This window comes from Punica granatum, chromosome 3 (genome assembly GCF_007655135.1).
Source record: "Punica granatum isolate Tunisia-2019 chromosome 3, ASM765513v2, whole genome shotgun sequence".
Classification (NCBI taxonomy): domain Eukaryota; kingdom Viridiplantae; phylum Streptophyta; class Magnoliopsida; order Myrtales; family Lythraceae; genus Punica; species Punica granatum.
Window position 1 is genome coordinate 1,025,640 of NC_045129.1, and position 13,431 is coordinate 1,039,070.

The 13,431-nt window shown below is 37.6% G+C and overlaps 2 protein-coding genes and 1 long non-coding RNA gene across 3 annotated transcripts; 1 reads left to right on the forward strand and 2 right to left on the reverse strand.

Annotated features, from left to right (window-relative positions):
• Positions 1-1,980: 1,980 nt before the first annotated feature.
• Positions 1,981-4,970, reverse strand: LOC116200966. The gene is made up of 2 exons (XR_004155781.1): positions 2,654-4,970; positions 1,981-2,540 (listed from the first exon to the last, which is right to left on the reverse strand). It is a non-coding gene; the product is annotated as an uncharacterized LOC116200966 (long non-coding RNA).
• An 891-nt stretch (positions 4,971-5,861) lies between these two features.
• Positions 5,862-9,990, reverse strand: LOC116200965 (protein MULTIPOLAR SPINDLE 1). The gene is made up of 10 exons (XM_031531990.1): positions 9,647-9,990; positions 9,460-9,517; positions 9,226-9,372; positions 9,084-9,149; positions 8,841-8,920; positions 8,706-8,760; positions 7,733-7,846; positions 7,389-7,581; positions 6,837-6,907; positions 5,862-6,573 (listed from the first exon to the last, which is right to left on the reverse strand). The coding sequence occupies exons 1-10, from the start codon at positions 9,827-9,829 to the stop codon at positions 6,389-6,391; spliced, it is 1,152 nt and encodes a 383-aa protein (XP_031387850.1). The 5' UTR covers positions 9,830-9,990; the 3' UTR covers positions 5,862-6,388.
• LOC116200963 (translation initiation factor IF3-4, chloroplastic) lies at positions 9,943-13,297 on the forward strand. Its single transcript, XM_031531989.1, has 9 exons — positions 9,943-10,406; positions 10,523-10,562; positions 10,728-10,787; positions 11,819-11,871; positions 12,059-12,114; positions 12,200-12,233; positions 12,443-12,515; positions 12,652-12,744; positions 12,856-13,297. The coding sequence occupies exons 1-9, from the start codon at positions 9,958-9,960 to the stop codon at positions 12,997-12,999; spliced, it is 1,002 nt and encodes a 333-aa protein (XP_031387849.1). The 5' UTR covers positions 9,943-9,957; the 3' UTR covers positions 13,000-13,297.
• Positions 13,298-13,431: the final 134 nt, after the last annotated feature.

Sequence of the window (13,431 nt, forward strand, 5' to 3'; positions counted from 1 at the left end):
GATCTATTCAATACAACTGTTCACAAGAATCTTGATTACCAAATTTTGATTGTTAGTGGATCCATATATATACATATATTATAACAAACTATTTTTCATTCTCTTACCTAGTCCTGTCATGTAGTCACATCATTAATTTATAACTATATAAATAAATATTGCGTAGTGGAATAACAATAAGATATTATATGAAATTTTGTTCGATACAATGAATATATCATGAATCTATACATTAGTCTTACACTATAGAAAGTTTTTAAGGTATTATATATGTCCATATATATATATACACAATATATATGTATACGAATTTATTGAAGAAATAAACGGATTTCAAATTATATATATATATATCATGTGGGAGTATTATATTATAAATAAATAAATATATATATATATATATATGTAAACATAGATATATAGAAACATATAAAATGTAATATTACATATATATATATATATATAGAAACGCATCTAATTATATTATCTATATGACTTCAAATATATATAAAATTTTAAATATAAATATTATATTAAGAAAATTGATTTTTTTCATAGATATTGAAATATTTCGTTATTTTTTATGAATATATATATATATATATATATAGCTAATAGATCTTCATGTATAAAAAAAGTGAAGTTTACATTTATGTCACTCAACAATATACTAATTTTCTACTTTCTTTCTCTAGTAAAATAAAATTTGAGTACGTTCATATATTATACATAAATCTTTTTGAGCCAAGAGAATTTTTCCATTTAGTTATTCATAAGAATTTTATCTCTTCATTATTTTTCTATTTTGTAGAAGAATTCGCTCTATTTATTTATATTTTGATTTGTATCGTAGAAAATCTTGAGATGCTATTTTTTCATTTGATAATCTACAACTGCAAGTACTTTCTCTATCTTTACTTTCATTTTTTTCTTCAATTATGCACGAGAACCGTGCTTTTATTTACTTATTTATTTATAAGTTTCATATATATATATATATATATATATATTTTAAGGCGTTAGAGTCATTTTGCCATATGTAAAAGATTTAGGGTTTGAAAATAATACATGAACAATTAGAATGCTACACGAACTGCACCATTTTTTGACCTTTTCTCGCATTATGTTCTGATATTCCATTTTATCCCTAAAGCTACAAGAACGGATCATACAGTGCTTTCCAAACCGGAAAATTTTGTCCTTTCGTCAAATGTCATACAACTTGATTTCTCCTGTCACTGCCCAACGGCGATGCTGTTCTCAACAAATATGACCATGGCCTTTTATAAGACACGGCTTCGTTAAATAGTTACAGTAAGTAAACCAAGAGATGATGCTGTGAGTCGTGACCTGGATAAGCCTATCATTTGGTGTAACTAGTTAGTTAAGAGTCAGACGGAAATACCAAAATACAGATTAAGTCGAATCTCTTTTCGTATATATATTTATTGATCTCATGATTTTTCTATAAGCATATTTAGTACGTACTTCGCTGATAATCATGTTTGTGCAGGCACACGTCTTTTCTAGAGAAGGCAATGCATCCTGAAATGTTCTGTGCTGTTCGGAGCAGTTAAAACCGGTTTGTGATAGGATTTCAGGAGGTTTGACAGACGGGGAATTGAACCTGATCGAGGATTCAAGGTACTCATAATTTTTGGAAATGGGAGGGGATGGAGGAGCACACATGAAGCGGAACCCTGGAGATTCTAATATGCAGATAATACTTCAGTCTGCAGCATACTTCTCCAAATGAGAAAAGTAGGTACGTGGAAACATTTTGATTTCTATATGTATACTAAATCAGGTCTGTTCAACTATTATTCCAAGCATGAAAAGACTGGACCAGGATCAATTATAGAAGGATAATAGCTCAACAACTTATTGCCAACGTGTGTAGTGCAGTAGATGTGCAGATCACTGGAAGAAGAATGAGACGGATGTCAACGAAAAAGGTTACTAAGCGTATCTGGATTTAGCTGGTGGAGGGATGAAATCTGGTCCAGTTGCTTGGCCAATTGGCCTATCACCCTATCCATGTAGAGTATGTAGAGACCGTTTCTGCTCTCCAATCGCTCAACTGCCTTACGGGCATGTATCACTGATATCAGCCACTATAGCGAGAAATCATGATAATGTATTGACAGAGAGACAGAAACTGGTGTTACAATAGACTAGTGAAAGATGATCGGGGTGGAAGGAAAGATGCATATACTGTGCATATAAGAGGTAACATAAGAACATAAAATGTAAAACAGTGAATCCTATTCTATTTCCCTCCCATTCACGAGTACCGGAAAGGTGTTACTCCAATAAACGCAGCATATATAGAACAAGAAGTCCGGGGGCAAGCAAAGCAGAGAGAAATGTAGATTTCATTAGATGAGGACTTGAGCAAGATCGATGGCCTGGACATGGTCGGAACCGATCTCCTCCTCTGTAAACACCCTTCCCTTTCTTATACACGTCACTTAACCAAACTTCTTGAATTCCCTCATGATTTTTCCTAGAAACTTTGCAGGTCTGCCTTTCCTTCTCATCTAATACCAGCCAGAGTAGACAGATAGTGGTTGGTGACGGCAAATAACAATTTGAAGAAACATGCATTGTGGACTCGGTAAAATTTTCTGAAAAAGAGCAGAGGAAAGCTTACTGCAGGGTCGAGTTTCCGAGACTATATGAGGATTCTGAGTTGTTGGTTCGGGAGATGAAGTGCATTCATACTTGGAAGGAAAGAGAAGGAGGAGGAGCAAAATAAGCAAATTTTTCGTCATTATGATGGTGATTCCACTCTAACGAGCTCTAACATTTATCAACACTAACTAAGAACCTACATCCTTATATAATATAAATTTTGCTTTTGATATCATAATGTTTTGCGACCCCTCCAGCTACAGGTTCTCAAACAAAGGAAAACGAATATACTCAAATGGAATCCAATGCAGCCATGCTAGAAGACGATTATCTCTGTCTATATTTTTGCTTACATAGCAGCTCAGCTTTCCTGATCTTTTTTCTTTCGGCACAAATACTGAGAACTAATATTTAGCATGATGCAATGCTACTGGTATTGTGTTTATTTCGAGTTGTTTGTATCCGTGGTTCACTCACAGTTAATTCAACAGCGTTCCACAGCGGAAAATATACATATATACATATATATCTGTATGTATACATATGTTTGGAAATCTATGCAATTTATGGCGGTGCGCAGCATCCATTTAGTTGTGCATCAGGCAGCAAATGATGAAGAGGCAGTTAAATTAGAGGAAGTTTTCATCAGAATTTGGTGGTTGTTATCTCCCAGGAATTCATTGCTGATGCTGTCACTAAGCAAAGCATAGGGGGACAGAGAGAATTGCTTTTAGGTGGAATTACGATTAAGCTTTAATTTGTGGATGCTTGTTGAATATAAGAAAAGAATAAAGATACCTATCACTCATCTCAGTCAAGACGGATGGTTAGTTAACCAAGGAGCCCTATAGATAGATTCGCAGGCAACTTGATGCTTCTTATACTCCCATGAAGTCATTTTTCGTTGTTATAGGTTCCACAAAATCCGCCAATCACTAGGGCTTTTCCAGCCCGTCATTATTGCAAAACAAACATAATTGGATCTCCTGTCAGGAGGTGACGCTCAAACCTTTTATATGTACTTTAAAGAATAATATTTCCAACTATACCTTCCATTTTTGTAAGATTTTCCCACTAACTTTTCCGTCAAGATCGAAGGAAATTTTCCAAGGTAAAAGAAGTCGGGCAAGGAATCAATAGGGCATCGACTAGAGTTTGACAACTTTGATGGACAAGAATCATTTCAAACTCAGGCATCAGATTAATGGCTCGGAGTAAATCACATCCTGAGTACTCAACAATGAATATTATAATAGTACCCAAGCATTTTAATTGCATCCAAAGAATAGTAACTGAGAATCAAATGGAAAATCCATAATAATGAAGTAAGACCCGTTATCCATAATGATGAGTTAAGATCCACAGTAATGAAGAGATAATGAATGCATCTAATTACAAGGAACAAATGAAGCCTGCTTTTTGCTTCCCGTGCCTTCTAATTGGTCATTACATATCCAGTGCTTTTTTTTTTTTTTTTTACATCTATATGCTCTGGTCATCTGAGGAAATTGGAGCTTGTACAACGTCCTCCAAGTTTCACACAGGACTAGAACATCAAGAGCAAACCAAGCAACAGAGAGCATCCGAGAACAGAGCCCCCACGGAAGGACAGCACGCTAGTCCGCCCGGCTGCTGACGTCCTTGTCGAGGTCCTCGGGACTACCGTTGGCCTCAAACGAGCACCTTTCCTAACATAGATGCCGAGTTTTCTCATGTGGAATGACAAAGTGCTGGAATCACTAGGGGTTGGCAGAGTGCTTTCTTGGAGATGATGACTGCTTTGAGCTCCGATGGCTGAGGCTCTACTTATGAGGGATGAGGAGAGCAAGAGAGCGACGATTAGGAAGATAGCGGGTGTGAATCTGGCGGCAGACATTCACGCAATTGCAAGAAGAATAACTTATCAGTTATTCGGATGAGTTTGAAGCGAGTATGCGATTCAGGCTGCGGATGTGTAGCTGAGACAAATACACAGTAAGTGGGTCGGGTTCTTCCTTCTGTTTTGAACGGATGAATGAGAAGGGATAAGATATCCTTTGATATATACATATATATATATATAGAGAGAGAGAGAGAGACAGCTGACGGCTGGGAGAAGGCCCAAATTGCAGAGAGGCTTCCGGTCTTCTTCCCTTTCCGAGTTGAATAATTCTTTATTGTCTGCGTTGAGTGGACAGGGGGTGGCTGAGTCCCGCGACGACTTTTTTGAAAAGAGCGCGTAGCGTTATACGGAATGATTGGGTATTTTGGTTCTTCTATGGTATATACACAGGTAATTAGTGGGGCCCAGAGATTTCGTCCTGTTTTGAGAGAGTACGGTTTGAGAAATTTAGGAAGCTAGTTCGTAAGCCGTGTATTTTCGAAGGAAACCCTCTGATCATGGAAGAATCTAATATTCATTGCATAAACTGTTCACAAAATCTTGATTACCAAATTTTGATTATTATTGGATCCATATCTAATGGTGGACTCTATGTTGATCAAATAATTATCGGGATGTCATGAACCGCATATGCAGTGGATGGTAAAAATTTCTCCTAATTATTTGTGTTACAATAATTCATTCGGTGTGTGATTTTTTTCCCCATAACGATAGAAGGGTGGACGGAAGGACGCTGCTATGGAGGTGAAGTCCAACGAAGGCCAAGCGACACTTCCGTTCTGGTAATCAGTTCCCCTGTCAGCTAGTGTTTGACCACGTCAAGTCAATTTCAACGTGACCATGTCTAAAGAATGCTACAGAAACTACAGCTTTTTTAGGACCTTTTCCCGCATTATATTCTAATGGTTTTCCGTAAGCTACAATAACGGATCATGCATTGCGTCTTAAACCGGAAAATTTTGTCCTCTTTCCAAACGTCATACATCATGATTTCTCCTGTCAATGCCCAACGGCAGTGCTGACCTTATAGGACACGGCTTTATAAAATGGTTAAGAGTAAAATCAAGAGACGATGTCTTTGAGTCATGACATCGATAAGCCCATTAGATGTAAGTAGTTGGTTAAGAGTACAGGGAAAATATGAAAAATACAAATTAAGTTGAATCTTTTATATATATTTTTTAATAATCTTTTTTTTATAAGCATATGTAGTATACCCAATTTTCTAAGAACTTCCACAAATAAAATTACTATGAAGCCCTTGACCTCTTAAGACTCATCATTGTAGCGCATCTAGATTGTGATAGAAGATTGTCTAACTGATCAAGGGGCAAAATCGGTCGCTGATTATCATGTTTGTGTAGGCACACGTCTTTTCTAGAGAAGGCAATGCATCCTTATTTAAAAAAGGAAAAAAAAAAAGAATAATAATAGAGAAGGCAATGCATCCTAAAATGTTCTGTGTTGTTCAGAGCAATTAACTCAGTTTATGGATTTCAAGAGGTTTGACAGACAGGGAAATTGAACCTGATCAAGGATGAAAGGTACTCATAATTTTTGGAAATGGGAGGGGATGGAGGAGCACACATGTAGCGGAACCCTGGAGATTCTAATATGCAGATAATACTTCAGTCTGCAGCATACTTCTCCAAATGAGAAAAGTGGTTACCAAGAGACGCCTTATGCCTATTCGTCCAAAACATGGAAATCTTTTGATTTCTATATGTATACTAAATCAGGTCTCTTCAACTATTATTCCAAGCATGAAAAGACTGGACCAGCATTGATTTAGAAGGATAATAGTTCCACAACTTATTTCCAACGCGTAGTGTAGTAGATGTGCAGGTCACTGGAAGAAGAATGAGACGGATGTCAATGAAAAAGGTTACGAAGCGTATCTGGATTTAGCTGGTGGAGGGATGAGATCTGGTCCAGTTGCTTGGCCAATTGGCCTATCAACCTATCCATGTAGAGTATGTAGAGAGTGTTTCTGCTCTCCAAAAGCTCAACTGCCTTACGAGCATGTACCACTGATATCAGCCACTCTTCAAACAAGACTGCAATAGAAATTGTTCCTCTTCTTTTGAGTCATTCCGAGCTAATTCAATTTCAGAGCTTAGAAGTGGGAATGCTATAGCGAGAAATCATGATAATGTATTTACGGAGAGATAGAAACTGGTTTTTCAAAACAATGCTGTAGAAAAAATTCCTAGTGATCTATTTTATTTCTTCAAGACAGTTCAACAAGCACATTGTAGTCTCTGGACTAAGAATGGAATTTCAATGAAGTAATAGTTTGAGAATAGACTTGCATACTTACTCTTGTCAAAGGCTTCAGTTCTCGACCATGTTGACAAGTAGTCAGAAACCAGAAACTCGAGTAACTGGATTCTACAGCGATGGAGTAAACAGATAAATTAGGAGTCATGCCAAAATATCAGATCATATATATCCGCATAGCAAATGATTAGGAGAAAAACCAATCTTCTGCTACGATACAAGGAATTGCAACGGAGGCAGGGGAAATAAGCTCCTGATAGATTCGTGAATTTTAACTTTTGCAACCATAAAAGAGCCAGGGTCCAGGACTACTAAAATTTTTCAAGTGACACACATAATGCATGTTATTATGTCATATTAGGCCATTCACTTGAACCTCAGGTTTAGTTGACCAAAATGGCACTCAGAAATGGTGGTGCATATTACAAGTCTTAGTCCTCCTGCAATTTGGTCGAAGAAGCAAAGTCTCTCTAAATGGGGAGCTCAAATATCTCATTATTTAAGTTTTTGCAAGTTTCATGGACGATATTCATATCCACTGAAAGAATTTTAATAATCAATGATACATAATAGCTCAGCGTGAGAAACTTACAATATGAACATAGCACCATGCATCTGTACAAAGTTGTCATCAAATGGATTGCAGAAAAGTAAACTTTCTGCCATTGAATATATATTTTGAGAAACTGCCACTAATATTCTCTGTCCAATGTAGGGTTCACATGCAAGCTTTCGAATCAAATGCTGAACATAGAATTGCACATCACTATCAATGTCATCTGGCTCTGAAACAAGCAGAGCAAGGAATAAACTATTAGTCATGTATAATTAAGTGGACAATTCTATTTGCGAGATCCTACGGAATACCCCTATATTGGATGAATGCTTTTGTATATTTAATACGAAACATAACTCATACCGGTATTAATTCCTTACCATTTCCTCTTGCTGGGTAAATCATCCTTCTAATTAAACGCATTGTCAGGCCATTAACTGTTCCTTGAATGGTTTCCATATTTTCGGCCAATGACAGTAGATTCTTCAATGAAGCTGCATGAGACAGATAAGAATGCATATTTTTACACGTGAGAAAGAAGGAAGCCATGAAGAGCGTTCATGGATAGTACTGGCAGTTAAGAAGAATACATAGAAAGTAAACAAAGAGTATAACTTGGAAGATAGTTCCTATAGATGGGAAGGAAACGACATGTATACAAATGGAGAAATATTAATGTATCTTGTCACTACCATGTATGCTTTGCGAGTACAAGCCTGGCATCGCGTCGCATTCTCAATCAAAATGATTGTTTTGGCCCATACAAATCTTCTCACTTAAAAGAAAATTTTCCCTCAGAACTTGCATTTTCAATCCCTCATGTTTGGCCCTGTCTATCTATCTAAGGCAGGTAAATATAACTAAAATATACTCCTGAGGAAAAAATTTGGACAAAAATATGACCCTGATATTTAGGTTTATATTATATGATCCTCACAAATACAAAACCAATACCATTTGATTAATCCCATTATAAATCTCTAACGTGGATAATTGATTGTACATCTGAATCTTGCAACACCAAAAATGCTTGTGAACAAGCTGCTTACATGCTTCTGACTGAGCTAAGAAATAATACTAGTTGTCTAACTTTCTAAATTATATTTTTCCTTTTCATCTACATTTTTCAGTTTTACTTGATCACCCCAACTCTGGCGGTCTTACAAAAAGCAAGAGCATCGACAGATGTCTATTACAAGCATTAGCGCGTAGGACTACCATTTCTTCAATAAAAGCGAAGACCGTTGCAGGTGGTCATTCTTATGACATACTTCCATTTTAAGGAGAGTGACAATTGATTGTGCTAATAAAGAAATAATGAAGAAATGAAACACGCAGTCTCAGCTGCACTACCTAGTAAGAAATCTGCAGCTTGATGACACCAATTAGCAAAATTAGCCTCTTCAACCTGAAGTAGCGGATACAAACCTTGTTACCAGGCCAATACTCATTATGGAATCACATGAAGCAACAGTGCAACTGTCTCACAGAGAAAACGGTGTCACAAAGATCCACAAGAAAGTCCACTGCAGAAATCAGCTGCTCTGTTTCATCTTCCTTGTTTAGATCTGAAATTTCAACATGAAGAAGATATAATGCTCACCCATGTTAGCTAAACACAGCTCACACTAAGGATAACACGGGTATAAGATGAAGCACATTAGCACGCATATCTTGTGATCTGATCGCATACATAATAGAATGACCCAGAGGAATAAACATACTCAGTACCTGTGGTACTTCGCCGCTGATCTGATATCGAGCCATCTCTTTTCCTCCTTCTTTGTTTATACCGCACTGCAGGATTAGAATATCGACTGGTTGGAGCTCAGATTTGTTAAGTATGAAGTAGGTTCAGTCTATTGTGATGAACCTTGTTTAAGAAACCTCCTGCGAAGAACATCACTGAAACTGCAGTCTGATCCATCGACAAGTTCCTTTGAGCTCATCTTCCCCAACTCATTGTAGAAATAGCACTTGCATGAAGCAACTTCAGGAACCTGATGAGCGCGCGATGCATCTACAGAAAAAGATGCTCAAAAACCTAAATCCACACTGATCAAGCTCTTTATATCCATGGAATTCGAAGCAGGCTATTGGAACGAACCTTCAGCTACCTTAAGATCTTCCCTCAATCTCAGGATCTCTTGTTTCCGCTCCTTGGCCTTACAATACATAAACAGAAACATACACGGGATAAAGATCATTGACGGCAAAACGAAGAAATCAACATAAAATATACAAAATGTTCGCTGGATCATCAGATTCATTCGATCAACGAGCATATTAGAGACCTTCCGCTTCCAACGAAGAGCATCGGCTTCTGGAGGAGGAGGAGGTGGTGGTAGTGATGGTGGTGGAGGAGGAGGCTGCTTGTGCTGAAGCTTTGATCGGAGAAGAGAAATGGCTAAGGCGAGCTTCAGCGACTGATCGTCGGAGCTCTTCTCTGTCCGCTGCAGTGTCTCACTTGAAGCCATTTTCGTTTTGAACGGACCGGGGAAATGAATAAAGACGCGGGAGCTGTGACCATTTATAGTCGCGGGAGCTTCATTGGGCCTCCGGTAGGCCCAACTACTTGTTACTTGGGCTCAACCGTGGCCCATATATGCAGATTGGACTCAAAGTCCCACTTTCTTCCCGGCCCATTATCACCCGTCCCACTGGTCTTCGTCTTGTCCAAACTGCTCTCTGTGGAGTGTGGATAAGGCGCAAAGGCAAATCTCTGAAGTTAACACTGCACAGACCTTTTCTCTCAGCTCGCATTGCCATGGCTGCTCAGCCTCTGACTGGCAGCTTCCCCTCCAAACCATTAGTCAAGCAGTCTAGAACGCCGTCTTCGTCTCTCTCTCTCAGCTCCCTCGAGTCGAAGCTTTTCGGTCTCCGGTTATCCAAGCGGACCAAGCCTGACTTCGCCAGAATCACCCTCTTCCTCACCTCGCGGAGCTCCATCACCGCACGCTATGGCGGCGGATCCCGCTCCTCGGGGTCTGACGATAGGCGGTCTAGGCAGAGCGACTCTGACGACGAGAAAGCTCTCGATATATCGGCCATCAGGTATTTTGTGATTTTCGAAATCGTCATTCTGAGCATTAGCGTTATGCTTTTTCAGTCCTCTGTTTGCATCAGGATGATCAAATTCAGAAATTAGTCTGCTTGATGAGTTGTAACAGGTCACCTACTGTGAGGTTGATCGATCAGCAGCATATAATGGTTAGTATTGTCCTGTTTTTCTGCTGCGACAGCGTAGAAGTCGATAAGAACTTTTCTTTCTTTTGGGGGTCATTTTATTTTATCGTTCCATTCTTTATGGATTTAGCATGAATAATCAAGTTATCACATTGAAACGTTGTCTTCCTTCTTCTATGACAAATGTAGGTTGGTGTGGTGTCTAAGCTTGAGGCTATTCAAATGGCTGAGGATGCTGAACTTGACCTGGTATGACTGATCAACTGTTTCACTTTCCCAAGAATCATTGAAAAGTATAGTTAATATGAAAACTTTATTGATGGCTCCCATATATGGAGTATGGCATGATAATTATGGCATTTTATAATGGAAACTTGAAAGAAATTTGTGTTTATGCAATCTATCATTGTTAGAAGGATTGGAAGAATTCTCTTTTATGACGACATAAGGGCACACTTAGGTCCCATTTGGTTCATGGAAATGGAATGGGTTGGATTCTATATAAATGCAATGAAATTGAGAGGAAAATTGTAATTTTTTTCTTTTTGTTGAACATGAAAATATGAAGAAAAATAATTATAACGTTGGGCTTATTTACCAGGATTTCATTCTATATGTATATTCTTATTTAGATGAAATTAAACAAAAAGTAGTTGAAATGAGGGAATTACCATTACTCATGTTTTTTGAGGGAATGTTCATATCATCAAATTGAAGAAGAAATGTTATCATGAGGGAATGCTCTTTCCTACTTACATAAGTGACCTCAAATGAGGAAATGGAGTAGAAGATTGAAATGTTCATTCTATTCCATTCCATTCCTGCATAACCAAATGGGACCTTATAGTTTTTATTTCGATTCACTGCATGCAATGTGAAAATTCTTAAGGCTAATGAGTAGGCAACCCTACTTTTTTCGGGAATTGCATGTGATGACTCATTTAAAGAGGGGTTGAGTAAAAACAAGTAAATTCTGCTGTACAGGAGCTTAGATTTTAACAGTAAAATCTCTTTCTCGGATGATACCAGAATGTCTGAATTCTCATGATAAAGAAGTAACAATGCTATGGGTTTAAACTAATTCAGATTTACTCTGGGAAAATGTGATGAATATTGAATGGTTAGTTGATGGGGCAGTTATAAGCCACTGGTTTCTGCACAAATGGTGGGTAACTGGAGTGTGTTTATTGCAAGTCGCATGCTATTCTTTTAGTTTCTTAAATTGTTCACCAAGCCATGTTGCCAGAACACTGAATTTCAGATTGCTGTTGCTTATGCAGGTAATACTGTCCCCTGATGACGACCCACCTGTTGTCAAAATAATGGACTACAGGTACAAAATATCCGCCTTTCTTTTTTCCCCCCTCTTTTCCTCCTTCCTTTTGTAAGAAATGCAATATGTGCCACGTTCAGATGTATAAACATGTTGATTTTTTTTTTCTTGATCATATATGCTTAGGTTATATATTGATATACAGTTTCTGTCTGTATGTACTAATGTTCTCCATATGATTGCACAGTAAATACCGCTATCAACAAAAGAAGAAGAAAAAGGACCAGCAGAAGAAAAGTGCTGGTGAATATCTTGTCTGTTCTGTATTATCTTGTTAGGTTCTCGCCCTTGAGAATATATGTACTGATGCAAGTGTCCTTCGTTTTAGCTAGTCGCATGGACTTGAAAGAGCTCAAAATGGGGTAAGCTGCTCTACCTATTTGTGAATCTGTGATCCATACTGTTGTCTTAATTGTTGCTTGATTCTTCATCGCTCTATAATTTTGATGCATATCATGATTTAATCTCTGTTATGCATTTATCAGACTTCACAGCTAAGCTTTTTTATCCATGTTTCACTGATAGGTTAATTAAAGTTGCATTTAATTGCTGGTCTCTTATTTCATTGCAGTTACAACATTGATCAGCATGACTACTCTGTGAGGTTGAAATCGGCAAGAAAGTTCTTAGAGGATGGTGATAAGGTCAGTCAAGACTTTCTGATATTAACACCTTGAAATTTTTATTGGAACACTGTACAGAGATATTGTCTCTTTCATTCCCTAGAAAAGAGACAGTAAAGTATCGTGTCTGATAAGATTTTACATTCAAATGCTACAGGTTAAGGTGATAGTGAACTTAAAAGGCCGGGAAAATGAGTTCAGGAACATGGCCATTGAACTAATCAGACGTTTCCAGAGTGACATTGGCGAGGTATCGACTCTATGTACATTTTAAGAGGTCACTTTCCTGTGATTATGACATAAATGAAGATGAATCAGATGGTTGAAGTGTACGTAGTCTAAATGATGAACTTCTTTGCAGCTCGCAGCAGAGGAGAGCAAAAACTTAAGTGACCGGAACATGTTCATAATTTTGGTTCCCAGCAAAGCTGTGCTGCAGAAAGCTCGAGATCCTCCAAAGAAGAGAGAGAAATCTTCAGCAAACGAAGTATCAGCAGGTATATGAGAATGGGAAATAATTGATGTAGATCAGCTTGCCAATCTTCTTCTTATTTATATCCTTTTGATAGGTCGTAAAGTTTTGGATCTTTGTATAGCATTCAGTGTAATACATAACAGCTTGTACAAGAGTTGCTGAGTAGGATCCGGGTAACAAAAGCAAGCCTCTGGATTGAGTGATGAGAAGAAGTTGGTGTAAAAATCATGAGAAGTAAATTTTTCCCTGCTGCAGCGAATGCACGGGCATTAGCTTTCGAGATATTGAATGTGTTTGGATTTAGAGTTGAGTTGAGTTTTGATTTTAATTAGTTTGCAATGATTGTATTGTTGAATTATGAGAAAAAAATGTGAAAAAATAATGAATAGTTGAGATAAAGTAATGATTAAGTAATGATTGTGTCGTTGAATTATGAGAAAAGTGTGAAAAAGTAATGAATAG